Below are 16,141 nucleotides of genomic sequence, written 5' to 3'. Positions count from 1 at the left end.
CACCAACCCACTTCTTGTGTTTCCATAGTAACAAGTGATGTCACCACGCCCAAGGCGGCCATCTTGTTTCACAAGCATATTTTACAGCTTTTATGTATTTGGACTTTGAATTCAGGTCAACTTTATGATGGGAAGTTGAAGCCAGATTCTTTTTTTTAAGTTACAAGTATAAAATCAGTCGAAGTAATATAAGAATGAAGTTAGAGTATTACCACAATAAAGATGTAATTAGGAGAATACAATCATAATTTTATGAAATGACAAGTAACAAAAAATGTAAGTGTTATATCCTGATAACTGGAGATTTTTCCTCATTAAAACAACTTTTTTCTCTTAATTTTAAATGTGTCTTTTTCTGTGAATGTTATGACTTTATTCTCGTAAATAAACAAAAGTTCTGGTAGCCTGGCCTTAATACGTCATCGTTCAACTCACAGAAGGGATGACTGAAATAAAAGTCACTTTTAGTGTAATACTTTGTCATTTGTAATTTCTTTTTCAGAACAGAAATTGAGCAAAAAAAGAAATTTTTTTTTATTAAATTTGGATCTGATATGAAAATATTCAGGCGTAATTTTGCCAAAAGGCATAAAAAAAATCATATCTTCTGTGCAAATTTAGAAGAAAAAGTATTTAATATTAGAGGTGTTTCCCATGAGTTCATTTTAATCAAGTTCTCAAATTTGTGCACCTAAAGTTAATTTTTCAAACCCGTTTCCATTATTCCCCCTCAAAAACAAGCAAACGAACATTTCAGAGCGGCTCGCCGTTCGCCATCAGACGACATAGATAAAGTAACGGGTTTTGGAAGAACCACAGCGAGAGTTCAACTTTAGTTTGAAATGACATTTAAAAAAAAAAAAAAGAAAAGAAAAAAGCGAGCTGTTGGAGTCCACAACACATTTCACTAATCTACTAAGGCACACACACACTCACACACATTTACAAAGACAATAAATACATCCTCGACATCATAAAAAGCTATTTTGTCTTCAGTGCCTACGTTTGAGATGTTTTATCCCCCGTAATCCAGTTAAACACAAAGTACGGAGTGTTAATCCTGTCAGCTGCAGCTAGATTTTAATTTAAATTAATTTAACACACTATGGCACCACTTCTAAAGACTCCCTCGTGTTTCTGTGAGAACTGACAAACAAAAAAATGATCAAATAAAATGTTTCTCGACCAAAAACAAAAAATAATAATCAGATCCACACACTGCAAAAACACAAAATCTTACCAAGTATTTTTTGTCTTGTTTCTAGACCAAATACCTCAGTACACTTGAAATAAGACAAAACTTAGTTAAAAGTGACTTTTCAGCAAGAAAAAGGACCTTTGGAGTGTTTTACCAAGACAAAAAGATTAGAATAAAGTCTTAATTTTACAAGAATAAAGTCATAACACGAGAATAAAGTCATAACACAAGAATAAAGTCGTAATAACACAAGAATAAAGTCGCATGAAAATAAAGTCGTAGGATTACGAGAATAAATTCCTAATTTTACGGGCATAAAGTCAGAAGAACATAATAAAGCTGTAATAATACGAGAATAAAGCGGTAATATTGTGACTTTATCCTCGTATCATTACGACTATTCTCATCATTTTAGGACTTTTTGCTCATTTTTTGTAATGTTTTCTTAGTGTCTGCCTAATATTCCATTGTTATAAGTGAAATAATACAACATTTTTTCTCCTACTTCTTGCTGAAAAGTAACTTAAGTTAGTTTTGTTGTACCTCAAATGTACCAAGCTGTTTGCACTAAAGTTTAGACTAAAAATCCCTGGTAATACTTTGTGTTTTTGCAGTGCAGCCTGTGCTCCAGTTGTGTTGCTGGGGGGAAAAAAGCATTGAGAGGTAATCCGCAACTCCAGGTGCTTTTAAAACCATAATCCAGTCTTGATCATCTTCATCTCCATCAGTCTTTCAAATATATAAAGTCTCAGAAATGACACAGGAAGTCACCCCATCTTAAATTAATCAGGTTTTTCTGTCCGTCTTTCCCCTTTTTTTCCAACTATTGTGGGAAAAACTAGGTTGAATCTTTCGCCGCGGCCGTCGCTCCGTTCTCCTCCGTCCCTTTGTCCTTTTTCTTCCCCGCTTTCTTCTTCTCCTTTTCCTTCTTCGCTTTCTCCTTTTCAACTTTCTCCTTGTCTTTCTTCTCCTTCAGCTTTTTCTTCTCATCTTCCTTTTCCTTCTTCTTGTCTTCTTTGCTTTTCTTCCTCTTCTTCCCTTCGTCCTCTCCGGACACAGATGGGGTTGATTCTTTTGGTGGTTGCGGTTGCGGTTGCGGCTGCGGTTGCGGCAGCGGTTGCAGCGGCGCGTTGTTGGCCGTCGGCGATGGGATTGTGGGAGTGATCTGCTCTGAAACGATCTTCGGCGACAGAGTGTTTGGCGGAGCCGGCTGGATTTGTGCTGAGCTGCTCTCCGCGGCTAACGGGCTCTGGACGTGCGGCGTTGTCGCCTTTGGAGCCGCGCCCGGAGGGATCGGCGGCTTCTGGCCCGACGATGAGGCGACAGGCGACTGACTCTCCGCCCCAGAAGGACCGGAGAAGGAGATTTTTTTAGGCTGGGAGAAGAAGGGAGCCCTGGATTTCCGGAAACCGGGCAGGGAGAGCAGGCTGGACGAAGCGCGCAGCGGCCCCGGCGGCGGCGCAGAGCTGCCCAGGAAGGAAAAGCTGCCGCCTGAGCTGATGGCCGACGCCCGGCGCTTGTACTCCAAGATGGCTCTGGTGCCGTGGAGCCGGCGGCCCGGTTTGTGGGTCAGCTCACCTCTGGACTCCTTCCACTTCCTCACCTGGACGCTGCACTCCTTCTCGATGAGCGCCTCGGTCACCGGCAGCATTATGATCTGAGCACAGACAGAGGAAGTGAGATGAGGTGCCGCCTGGAAAATGAGTCATTACGCAGGTCTGTGTGTCTAACAAAAAACAGAACCAAAGATCCGACCGAGTGGACGAGTTTCTAGAGCAAATATCTTATTTATGACCATTATGACTGGAATTAAGGAAGCGATTAAACGGTTATTAGATTAAAATGAGTAGAAAGTTCTAGTTCCACTTATTTTCCTTTAGTTTAAAAATAAATACAAATATTACTGACATTGTACAGCAAAGAAGGGAATTAACACAAATATAATGAATTACTTTTCCTTGCTTTCTTCTGCGTTATTATTACCATTATTAGTAGATTATTATTGTCATTTCTGGTTGCTTTTAATTCTATTTGTTGGTATATGACAGAATTTAAAGTTGTACATTGGCAAGGAGTTGATCATTATTCTCCGTGGTTGTTATTTACAATTATTATTATAATGAGTTCATATACTTTTTGTCAAGCTATGAGAATTAGTTTGTAATAATTCTGTTTATGTAAAATAATTTATTTTCTGGCTCTTTTTCACTGCATATTTAACATGCATATGAATATCATAAAGTTTTAGTTACACATTTCTGATAATTATTGAGTTGATAAGTAATTATTTTATTAAACTGGGGTAAAGCGTATAGGATTTACAAGAAGTGTTTACTTCTTCCTGCTCCTTTTTAAACAGAAATGTAGAAGAAACTAATTATTTAGTTCTTGGTTATGTATGCACATATTTTCTCTTGTCCTACCGACTGCTTGTTTTCTTGTTTTTGAAAACTTGTTTAAAATAAATAAGTAAAATGAAAATGAAATGAACTTCTTGTTCTAAATGAAGTAATCTGCCGGTGGAACTAGAATTTGGTTGCTAGGTGACGGCCTGGGCTGGGGGTGGGGGGGTTGCTAGGCAACGGCGCAGTGCCAGTTGAAAGTGCCATACGGGAAATAATCTGCCAAAGGAACTAGTACTTTTACATCAATATAAAGAATTATTTAGTGAAAACAAGCTCATATATCTAACTGAAAAGTTACTTTTAAGTTAGTTTTGTCTTATTTCAAGGGTTGTTTATAAGATTAGGACTGAAACTAATGATTATTTTAGTTAGATATTATTTTATTGGTTATTCAGATTTTTTAAAATGTATTTATTTAATATTTATTTTACAAGAATAAAAAAACCCAGTGAAGGAGTCCTGACCAAGAGGCAGCAACAAATACAATAAGGAAAACCAAACAGCTTAAAAAAAGAAAAAAATATTTATTTTTTTAAATGAATAAAAAGCTAAGATTATTTATACAATATTAGAAATTAATTAAAATATGCAAACAAATTCCTTTTTGAATGAGGAAAAAATAGAATAGCTCAAAATGCAACAACATAGAATACATTAATATTATTTTTGTTTTTTATGAATTAACCAAACAATAATTGCAAAAGGTGCTCTGCTCGATAGAAAATATTTTTTACTGAATTTTAATCTTGTGAAGCTAAAACTACCACTTGAGTTTTAGGGAGCACATATTTCCAGTTAAAGGGTTTATTTTTAACTTTAATAAAAAAATAAGATTTTGTTCAGTTTTGGATTAATTTCTCCTCCGACTATGTTGTTCTTTTAGAGTTTGTATGTTTTAGATAACAAATTACTAAATTAGTTGACGATCATTTCAATAACTGATTAATATTTTCAGCCCTGTGCCTGATTTTTGCACCAGAAACTGCACTGTAAATACTTGGTGATATTTAGTTTCTGCTCACCTCCTGCACCAGCACGTCCTCCCGGATGGTGTCGGGTGAGATGTTCCTGAGCCGCTCCATGGTTTCGTACATTCCCTGCAGTTCCCGGAGTTTATCCACCGAGCCCAGCATCTGCTTCAGCAGCACCAAGCCCACGCGAAATATTATCTTCACTCCTACAAGCACAGATTTAAAAAACATTTCTCTCAAGAGATGAGAAAGAAAAGTTAAATCAAGAGCAAAGCTGCGAGAGCCATTTGTGGCTCATTTACTGCTCTGTGTGCGTCGTTTTTTTAGCAAATGGCCTTTTTTTGCAATTAATTGGTTACTAAATTAGTTGACGATTATTTCAATAATTGATTAATCTAGATTAATTTGATTAATCGTTTCAGTCCGACCTGGTTTGTGAGCTGCCTTTACATGTGCGAGATTTACAGAAACCAGGTGAAGTTAAAATTATGCTACCTGAGGAATTCTGGGTAGAAAATAATTACAAGCAAACTTTTTTTTTCTTTCATCTTAGTTGCAAAATGCATATATTTTTGTACAGTTTTGCGTAATTACCACTCTGAATATGTTCGTTTTTTTTTTTTAAACAAATAGCCTATTTTTTCCAAGTATGTGTATTCCAGTTAACGATTAATCGATTACTAAATTAGTTGACGATTATTTCAATAATTGATTAATCTAGATTAATTTGATTAATCGTTTCAGTTCTAAATGTTTTTTTTTATCTTATTGCAAAATTAAGATGAACTTAGCAAAACTGTATTTTTTGTACAGTTTTAATTAGCTACCACTCTGAATATGCTTTTTTCCCAGCAAATATACGATATTTTTGAATCTGTATACTCCAGTTAACGATTAATCAATTACTAAATTAGTTGACGATTATTTCAATAATTGATTAATCTAGATTCATTTGATTAATCGTTTCAGTCCTACATGTTTTTTTTTTTTATCTTTTGCAAAATTAAGATGAATTTAGCAAAACTGTATTTTTTTGTAGTTTTAATTAGCTATCACTCTGAATGTTTTTTTCCCAGCAAATATCCAATATTTTTGAATCTGTATACTCCAGTTAACGATTAATCAATTACTAAATTAATTGATTATTATTTCAATCACACTTAATCGCTCCTGTCCTAAATTTAATTGTGACAAAAGAGGTAAAAACGAGTTGTACCTTCACAGAAAAACATGTCCCAGACACGCAGCACAGAGGACCACGGTAAGGTGCGTGAGAATATGCACATGAACCACTCCGTCATGTAGAGGATCGGGTCAATCTTGAATTTCTTGAGGTGGCGGTACGCCATGGGACACGTGCGCCGCAGGAGAGAGAAAAAGATCTCGCCGTCCAGCTGAATCGCTTCCTAACAAAAAGAAAGGGAAAGTTAACAATCCTGAGAAACGGAGAAAATGAAAACGGGTCGCTTCGTTCGCTCACCAGGCCGGCGCTGTAGTAGCCAGGCAGATACTTCTCACAAATCTGGACCAGGCACCAGAAAGCTTGCTGCGAAACACAAAATTAAACATTATTCAAGTGTACAGAAAGATACAGAAAACCTTTAAAGTTACTGCCATGCAGCATTCGCAATTAAATATTTATATATTTTCAGCTGCTATAAAAAGTATTCAACCCTTTGGATGCTTAACCCTGTTATTGCTTTACAAATAAACCAAATCAACAAAAATCTGCCATTTTTGACAAAAATAAAAATACACTTTTAGGTCAAAGTGAAAAACATCTACAAAATAATGTCAATTAAAGAAAAACTAACATAGTAAAACTAACATGCAAAGAAGTCCCAAGATAAATCTCTAAAGAAAGTTATAGCTAAGGTTTCTGGCATTTAGCAAATAGAAATAATTTTTCTAATTCTAACCAAGAAAAGTTTAGCCTGACTTTACTTTAGGCAGTGGAAAAAAAAAAAAAATTCTTCTCTTTTTATTCGGTGTATGTAAATATCTGGTTCCAAATTTAGGATTTTAATCAAACATTAGATTGCAATTTATTATAAAACTGTGCAGTTTGAATATCAACCACTGTCAAGGACTTAATACAGAAATCCAGCACTTTCCAAACCTTGAAATTCAAGCACCTGTACAAACCTTGAACTAAAAAGAGTAAAACACCCAAGAGGATAAATACTTTTTATATGACTGCATGTTCTCTCTTGTTTTAGCATTTATAAGCAGATGAGTCTTTTTCACGCCAAAATAATATGTTTTCCATAAGTTCTGGACTTTTGCTGAACTCCCTCTCTATTTCTGCCACTTCCTGCATTTAGACATTATGCTACAAAAAAAAGAGTCTCAGTTAATATGGATCCTTCAACATGGAGGCAAAACATAATATTTTAACTTCTAAATGAGTCGTCCTAAAACCTAAAAACACTTCCTTCTTGTTCTTGTGTCGTGTTGATGTCTGCAGCTGCGGTAAGCTCCTTCTGCTGTGTCCGTGTTTTGTTTTTTCCACTATGCCCACGCTCCTCTGTGGTTTGTACGCCGAGTGGGCACAAGCAAACTCGAAAAATGATTTCTAATTTCCTACTAAATGAGGACTGTGTGCAAGAAAAACAAGCTGTAAGTGTGTGACACATTGACATTAACTAATCTTCCTGTAATGTGGTCTTGCGTCAAGCTGGAATTAAAACGCTGTTTATGTAACAATGCAGCAAAAAAAGGCTGTAATTGCAAAACGTAGGTAAAAATGTTTAGATTTATTTTTACTGAGGAAAATCTGTTCCCATCACTGTTTACTCTAAATAAAGTCCAACAGACTCAACTCATCGTCCACTTGTGTGTAATTTCAATTTAAAAACACTTAATTTATCTCAAAGGGAAATTGAATGTCAGGACTCCAGTAGCAGTCAGTCTTCCAACGTTTGTCAAGAGGCCTCTGACTGAAGAAACCATCACTGTATGACTGTTAGCTCAACATTCAAACAGCACAGAGGATGTTCCATAGAAACATGAGCTGGAGGACAACTTCAGCTGCTAATCCTCCTCGTTTGCTTTTGCCACTCCTCTATAAATCTCTGTCTGGCCGTATAGTTTGAAAGCTATCAAAGAGATGTGCAATTAATTGTCCGAAAGTAAAAAGAATAAGAGCTAAAATCTTTCCAGAAATGCCTCAACCAAAAAATTCAGAACAAAGAAGAAAATCAGAATGAGCTACTCCATGATGCTGCCACCGCAGCACAAAAAAGCAACTTAAAACCTAACAACAGACAGCTGGAGCTAAAATTTAATGACAAATTTAAGTTTGAGCTTTTTTACTTGTGCTAGTTGTGCAATAAAGTACAAAAGAATGAAGTTTGTGGTTATGAGATGTCACTTTTTGTTAGGCTAAAGCTAATAAATCTGAATATTCTGACATTCATAAAAAAATATCAGTAATTCTGTACAGGTTATTGCAGAATTATCATATTTGTTTCCTAAATGAGATGAAGCTCTAACCTCTGCAGGCATGTGCATGAGCAGCACCGCCGCCACGGGAGCCTGGGCCTGGCAGTAGCCCTCATCAGGCCGGTACACGGTGTAGGCCTTCAGGATGCGGTACAAATCCTGCTGTCTGCAAGACCAGACACATCGAGAATGAAACTTTCTGAGCCACTTCTGAGGCTTTATGGTGAAATTTTCTGTCTACTCCTGGAAAAAAAGCACTTTTCTTAATGTTTATGGGCCATTTCTGAAGCGTTGCCTTTGTGGGAAATGCTAGGCTGCATATTTACCCGTGTCCGCCGCGCGCAGCAAACATCTCGTGAAAAGGAAACTGCCGGTGGAGATCTTTCTCGATGATGTCCAGCCATTTAGCCTCACCCGGCTCTCTCTCCAGCTCCTGCAGCGAAAACAAAACAAGAAATGTGTCATTTTATTATACCACTCAAGATTATTTTAGTAATTCTGACGATTAATCGGATTTAAAAAAAATTGGCACATAGTGCAGATTCTCCATTTTTTTATTATATATAATATCAGAAAATCACAAAAATATAATTAACACAATTCAATTCCTTCTTTTAATAAGAAAATGTTTAATGAGAAAATAAACATTTTATTGCCAAAAATGCAACAAAACCAACCTCTAACATCAACATGTGAAAAGCTCAACCTTCTCTGTTGATTATTTTTGGGATTAAACAATTAATAACCGAACAGCAAACGGTGCTTCAGGTCCTTTTTGGAACCAGGTGAAGCTAAAACTATTTAAACCTGAGGAATTTAATTACTATGAGTTTGTATACTCTAGTTAACAATTAATCGATTACTAAATTAGTTGACAATTTTTTTTTTTAAATTGATTAATCGAATTAATCATTTCATCCCTAATTCATTCTTTATCTTTTGACTCCATGTAAATCCTGGAAAATGCATCTTGAGTTTTTAGGTGAAGAAGTTCGAAAGAAAATTGTTTTTTTTTGTTGTTTTTTTAAAATGAATGCTTTCTAGGAACAAAATCAGGAGTAAACCTTCAGACTGGGACAAAACCAGAGCCGACAGAGAGGATTACCTGTTAAGAAGATTATACCTCATTGTGTCTGCAGCCATTTGGTGCCTCTGGATTTAAAGCTCAGTCCAACTTTTAGTCAGACATTGAACAGACTGTGTAGCATCTATATTGACAGCTAGAAATAAAAAGCAGGGCTACAACTAAAGATCAATCTATGCATCTGACAATCAATTAATCGGATAAAAGATTTTTGGGCACATTCTGTCAACTTTTTCATTTAAATTTAATGTATTAGAAACGCATTAAAATTTGCAAATAACTAAATTCCTTTTTATATAAGAAAATAAAAATGTTATTGCCTAAAATGCAACAACATAGCGTTGCCTTAATGCAGCTTAAAAGAAGATATTTGAGACATCAACATGTAAAAAGTGCATCTCTTTCTGCTTGACATCACAACGGTTTATACATGTCAATCAATGCTTATTTTTGGATTAATTGATTAGTACCGTATTTTCCACACTATAAGGCACCTAAACACCTTCAACTTCCTCAAAAGCCAACAGTGCGCCTTATAATCCGGTGCGCCTTATATGTGGACCAATATTGAGCCACAACAGGTCTAGCAACTACGGTAAGCAGCCGCCGACTTCATTTTCGCCCGTAGAAGAAGAAGCGCGCGGTGCATGCTGGGATAGTTGTTAGAACGCTAGTTTGTTAATAAAGTTTGACTGACCTATCTACCTACCGACCTGACAATCGGGTCGTCTGCAGGTCATTTAGCACCAGGTTCTCCACCAACATGCTGTGCGCGAACAGAGAAGGGTGACCATCATCCGGCCACGTCCCGGCCCAGGAAGGTTCTCCTCGCCGACCGGAGTCGGACTGTTTTGTTGACATTCTTTATGTCAACAAAGTGGCTTTAAGATATTCATCCGGGTGCTTCGACTAGGGTTGCCAAGGGACCAGACCCTATACATTTAAAGCCGGGGGGAACCGACACGCTGCGGCGGCGGCGTGTCAGTTGGTCTGTGTTACCCAGAATGCAGTTGGGCACAATATTGCAACACCAACATCGTGAGTGAAACAATGACTGGGGCAGCCTACTGTATAAAGCACTCGGGGACCAATTCTTTATTATTACACATCCACATTTGTAGAGAACGGAACAAATCGCGTCCCGTATCGGTTCAATACGGGACGGGGGGCAACCCAAACTGAAGCGTTTATTCTCTGCGCCTTATAATGCAGAAAATACGGCACTTGGATGGCAAAAGATTCTTAATAGGAGATTTTTTGTTTTTTTTATCCACAGAATTTGAATCAATTGAAGCTAACATTGTCACTTGGGGAGTTTTTGGTTGAATATTTAAGGTTTTTATTTTATCTATAATATTTTTTGTACATTTTTGGCTTCATTACTGATCTAAATGCGTTTTTTGAGTCTGCAAACTGCAATTAAATGATTAACCAACTGTTGACAGTCACTTCAGTCATCGATTAATCGTTTCAGCACTAAAAAAAGGGTTTGATAATTAATCTTACAAGGATTTAAAAGTTAAGATAATAAATATCTTACATAAAAAGTTTAGATTTTAGGAATAAAAAAATGAAGTGATGAAGTTTACATCAAATTTTCCCGGGTTTGCCTCCAGCAGCTCTTGGCTGTCGGACAGCAGCTGCCAGGCTTTGGATCTGAGGGACGACGGGATTCCCTTCCTGCAGCGCAGCTTCACCTGAAGTTCACAGGAAGTTCACAACTTAAATGCATAAAAGGGTCAAATTTAAAACAAAACGTAAATCCTTCAGAGGAACTTCGTACCTTTTGGAAGCGATGTTTGACCCACTTGTCCCAGTGGCAGAACATGTCCAGCCACTTCATCTCCCTTTGCCTCGCAACTTCAACTCGAACTTCCTTTTCACTAAATGACAAAAATAAAAATATTTTACATAATATGACAAAACGTTACATTTTCTTATTATATTCCACACCTTTATTTTGTGCAGTATTGATAATCGTCGCTTATCGAGACTGAAAACTCAGTTTTCAGGTTAATCTCAGAAATTTTCTAGGGAAAACACAGACATTTCTAAGCTCAAAAGTTTGAGAGAAATTTGTGAGAAAAAAATCTTAAATTAAGATAGATTAAGCCAAGAAACTTTCTAGAAAAATGTAGGAAATTTCTAAGTTTGAAAAGTTAGATATTTGCTAGAAAATAACTATTTTTCAGATTAATTTCATAAATTATTTTTAGGAAAAACTTGGACATTTCTCCGTTTGAAAAGTTGGAAATTTGCTAGAAAAAAATTTCTGAGATTTTTAGATTAATTTCAGAAATTTTCTAGAAAACCCCCCAGAAATTTCTGAGGTTGAAAAGTCAAAAATTTCTGACTTCTGAACCAAACATTTTTTTCTAAAAATTTTCTGAAATTGATCTCAAAATTTGAGTTTTTGGCAGAAATCAGCTCTACCTTTTATGTCTGCAACAACCAGAATTTAACTCCATGTGTGATAAATTAATTTATTATATGGGTTTTACTTAAAAATCTTGAACTTTTTCTCCATTTTTAAATTTACTGAGATTTACCTGGAATAGTGGAAGTGTTCAGTCACACAGCAGAACAAACAGAGCAGAAAATTACATCTAATAACCTAAATTATTTATCAGTGGAAGCGCAATTAGTCTGACAGAAACAGAAGCCATTCTGAGCAGAAAATAGGAAGAGAGCCGATGGGTGTGTGTGTGTGTGTGTGTGTGTGTGTGTGTGTGTGTGTGTGTGTGTGTGTGTGTGTGTGTGCGTGTGTGTGTGTGTTACCACAGAAACACACACAGTCAGAACAGACTGAGTCAGAAAAACGCTCTCAGCACTATTTGAGTCAGACCAGAGGAGAGATAAAGGACAGAGATGCGTTTAGTGCTGCAGAAAGGAAAATGAGAAACTCAAGGACGATCAGAAAGTAAAATCAATTAAAAATGTACAGATTTTATTTATTAAGCAAAAAGCTCAATTATGTCATAATTTTCCCATAAACCTAACTCGTCATGAGTCTTTTACATTTCATTGATCGAGTCACATTGACCGGTTTGTGTTCATGCCACTGAATATCTAAAGGTTTAACTCATGCAGAATCTTTTTTCTCCAGTTATTTTCTCCTAATCCTGAATCCTGAACCCTGATTCTGCACCATCACTGCTTTAGGCGTCGTTCTGGAGAGATTTCTCGATTTTCCTCAGATCAGGGCAAGCTGTGCTGATCTTTTAGTCTACTTCCTGTTGTCAGGAAGCGTCTATTTTAGAGTTTTCTAGCTGTCCTGATTCCCAGCTTTCAAAAAGTGTTTTCACACCTGATAAATTGGTGGACTTGGTTCGATTTGGGGAGGAAAACTGCAACATTTAAGGATTGAAACTGACGATTATTTGAGTCATGATTAATCTGACGATTTATTTAACTGCTGTTGCTTTTTTATACAATATTAGAAATACATTAAACAACTAAATTCCTTTTATAAACAAGAAAATGAACGTTTTACTGCCTGAAATGCAGTAACATAGCAGTGATTGCCACCCAGGCACCCGTACTTATTCCTTTCTAGCTGCATCTATAAAATACTTCCAGTATCAACATGTGAAAATTTCAGCCCTTTCTGAGAGTCTTATTCTCCAAACTGGGATCTGAATGGATGAAATATGTGACCATGTGAGAAGCAGATGATGAAACATAAAGACAGGGAGTGTTAGCAGTGACTTACCCAGTGTCGCTGTACTGATTGCCACCCAGGAACCCGTACTTATCGGTGCGTCTCAAGGTGAGCCCGTTGATCTCAGAGTCTGAGCCCACAGAGCTCCCGTCCTCTCCCAACCCGGACAGCGACTCCAGCGTTCCCGACATCAGGCTGGCCGAGTCTAGGTAGCTTAGCGTGTCCGGCGCAGGTTTTGGCTTGGGGTACGACAGCGGGCCGACTGGCTCTTGGATCACAGGCAAAGTTGGGCTCGACGGCGCCGCTCTGGTGGACGTAGTCGGCAGCTCTTCAGCGACCGGGTCCAGGTTTGGGGACGGCGGCGGCGGCTCGTTTTGAGGTTTTTGTGCTTGCGGTGGCGGCTGAGGTTTCTCCTCATCGTCAGTCGATGATGTTGCAGGGTTGAAATCTGCACTGGTTTGCGGCTGAGCGACGTCGGGGTCCGGGTTAGAGGAAACATGGACGCTCGGATACAGATTGGGACCGGGGTTTAAATCTGGAGACAACGGCTCCTGCGTGGTTTTTATCTGGGCCCCAGGTTGGTCAGAACCGGACTCTGCAACAGATGGGTTGCCGGTCGCCGTTTCCTGATTCTTCCCTGCTGGCTCCTCCGTCTCAGGTTGAGCAGTCGAGGTCGGACCTCTTGAAAGTGCTGAACAAGTGTTTCCAGTCAAAGCTTTGTCGTTGTAGAGGGAAGACTTCGGCAGAGGCAGCTCATTCACAGAGTCGGGGCAGCTGGAAGTTGGAGCGGCACACGGGTCGCCCAGCGGAGGTGGAGAAGGAGGCAAGGTGGACAGCTCAGCCATGGCTCCAATCTCAGGTCTCTGGGACAAATTAAGAAAATTAATTACAAAAAACACAAAATGGTTTGGCAACAAGTTGATCTAATCAATCAATCAAATTTCTGGTGTTTGAAGATTTAATCTTTGGAGAATCTGGATTATTTTTCACCATTAAACTTAGATGATTTCCATATTTCCTGGAAATCATCGAAATCATTGGAAATTATTGCCTTTCCAAGGCGGCCATCTTGTTTTTAGATTAAATTTATCACCGCTTTGAATTCAAATCAACTCTATAAAAAATATTGGGTCAAGCTAAGTTTTTTTTATGCAAAGTCATAATTTACAAGAATACATTCACAGCAATAAGAGAATAAAGTCATATGACAATAAAGTTGAAATAAAATCAGTAAGAAGTCTTAATATTACCAGAATAAAGTGGTAATATTAGAATCTCAGCACAAAAATTAAACAATTTTTTTTTTACTGAAGCTTTTTTCTCATTAAAACTAATTTCTCATAATTTTAAGATGTAAATGTGGTAAAATTGCGTCTTTATTGTGATAATATTCTCGTAATTAAACAAAAATTCTTGTAATATTCCTTCATTCAACTTACAAAAGACTGATTGAAATAAGACTTCCTGAAAATATCAACATTTGTAATTTCTTTCTTAGAAGAAAAAAGATTGAAATCAGATTCGGAATAAAAAATAATTAGATTGTATTTAGTTACAGTAGTTTAAATAAGTACAGAAACACCAAATAAATAAACAAATCTAGACTTTTTCATCTTGATGTAACATTTTAAAAGGTGAACTGCATTTAAAAAGTGTTGCTTTTCAGCAAGAACGACTTCAAACTAAAGTACATGATGGTAATAAGCAATTAGAAATGAATAATTGAGTTGTTTTTCCATCTGACTTCATCCAATAAGTGACTCATTTCTGGCTCAGATTCGCACTAAAATTACAATAAGCGAGAAGGCTGGACTTCCTGTTTTTCTCAAAACAACAGCAACAAGCTGGATGAGCCTCTTGAACAGCATGCGTTGATTTCTGACCCAGGCCATGACTAAATCTGGAGTTTTTTCCAATAAAAAGAGTTGTGTAACAGGAAGTGACCAGCTTGAAGCAGAAATTGAAACTCTGTGTAGTAGAAATTATGAAGTTTTTGTCGAATTCAAACTCTGCTGGCAACCTGGGTAGACATGTCACAATAACAAATTTAGGGACAAATTGTCCCAAAAATTATTGCAAAAAACAATATTGTCATTTTGAGGCAATTTTGACCTAATATCATAATAACAATAATGGATAAAAGATTTTTAAAAAATTAAAATGGAGTATAAAGTCTCTGTAACAAAAATTGCATTAAAAAATATAATTCAGTTTAGACAGGGAAAACAGGCAAAAGGGGCAGGTAGTGCAAAATCAAAATGGCGGCTTTTCAGCAATATTAGAGGGAAATAACTCCAACAAATGTTTTCCAAATGGACATTAGTGTGCTCATTTTAAATTAATTTATCATGCGGTTTTGTTTTAAATCTCTCTTTCTCACTGTTTATTTAATGTCACATGTTGTTTTTATTTTAATTATGTAAAGCACTTTGAAATGCCTTTCTGCTGAAATGTGCTATACAAATAAAATTTTATTGATTGATGCGGTTAATGCATTTATGCTATTACAGGAGATATTAAGTGCTGACTTATAGAAGAGGTTTGTGAAAAACATTAACAGCAGAAGTACGAATACTTGCGCAAGTTCACATTTTTATAAGAAATATTTTTCTTTGTAATTTCTTCACAGAATAAATTTATATAAATTAAAGGTTTGTGGATTTTGTTTATATTTTAGAGTGATATTATGCAACTTTAATACAACTTTTAGTTTATTTGAAGGCATTTTATACATCTAACAAAAGCTACCTACACTAATTTACAAACAATAGAGGCTTCACGCTGCATTTCCTCTTCTGCTAAACCAGCTGAATTTACATGTTTAAAGGAACTTCTCATAGAAGCAGAATTACAGCCTAAATAATCTCAAAAACAAAAGGAAATTCTAATTTATAAGAGCTCTAAGAAAGAAAAACAACCAAAAATCTTGAGTAACAATGTTTGGTTAATTATGGTCATTTATTTTGTTGTTAATCAAACAGGAAGGTTGACAAAGATAAATGAAGATGGTAAAGTTGTTTTTACATGTTTAACCAAAACTTATGGTGTATTTAAATGTGTAGTACTGGTGCATAGTTATCAAATAAATTTGTAATTTAGTACATTTATGTCTGTTTAAAAAAAATAATCATTTAAGTGAATTGAGCTGTTTATCGGAAGTGAAAAAATTGGATATTTAAAATAGAGGTGTGCCGATCGATCGGCCACCGATCATAAATCGGCCGATTTTCGTGAAAAAGTGTATGATCGGTGATGCCGATCACGGTCTCTTGTTGCCGATCACACAAACCGATCACCTGCATCTCATTTCGCAGCCTGCCTGTGCAGCTGGTCTCTTCTTTCCTTCACTCTGCGCAAACGCGCAGCAACAAATCCTAA

The 16,141-nt window shown here is 36.7% G+C and overlaps 1 protein-coding gene across 2 annotated transcripts in view; it reads right to left on the bottom strand.

Annotated features, from left to right (window-relative positions):
• Positions 1–1,258: 1,258 nt before the first annotated feature.
• Positions 1,259–16,141, bottom strand: part of tbc1d10b (TBC1 domain family, member 10b) — a 17,115-nt gene continuing 2,232 nt past the window's right edge. The window contains exons 1-9 of one of the 2 annotated variants that reach the window (XM_017306314.1): positions 12,815–13,608; positions 10,886–10,985; positions 10,692–10,799; positions 8,345–8,451; positions 8,070–8,184; positions 6,055–6,120; positions 5,791–5,980; positions 4,626–4,780; positions 1,259–2,855 (exon numbers count right to left, since the gene is read on the bottom strand). In XM_017306314.1, the coding sequence (XP_017161803.1) occupies positions 2,037–2,855; positions 4,626–4,780; positions 5,791–5,980; positions 6,055–6,120; positions 8,070–8,184; positions 8,345–8,451; positions 10,692–10,799; positions 10,886–10,985; positions 12,815–13,608 (2,454 nt within the window). In that variant the 3' untranslated portion in view covers positions 1,259–2,036. Of the gene's footprint in view, positions 2,856–4,625; positions 4,781–5,790; positions 5,981–6,054; positions 6,121–8,069; positions 8,185–8,344; positions 8,452–10,691; positions 10,800–10,885; positions 10,986–12,814; positions 13,627–16,141 lie in introns of those variants that run through there. The other variant, XM_008416328.2, reaches the window with a different exon arrangement.

Source organism: Poecilia reticulata, linkage group LG8 (genome assembly GCF_000633615.1).
Source record: "Poecilia reticulata strain Guanapo linkage group LG8, Guppy_female_1.0+MT, whole genome shotgun sequence".
In the NCBI taxonomy this organism is placed as follows: domain Eukaryota; kingdom Metazoa; phylum Chordata; class Actinopteri; order Cyprinodontiformes; family Poeciliidae; genus Poecilia; species Poecilia reticulata.
The sequence above is the reverse complement of the archived record's forward strand: the minus strand, read 5'-3'. Positions and strand labels throughout refer to the sequence as shown.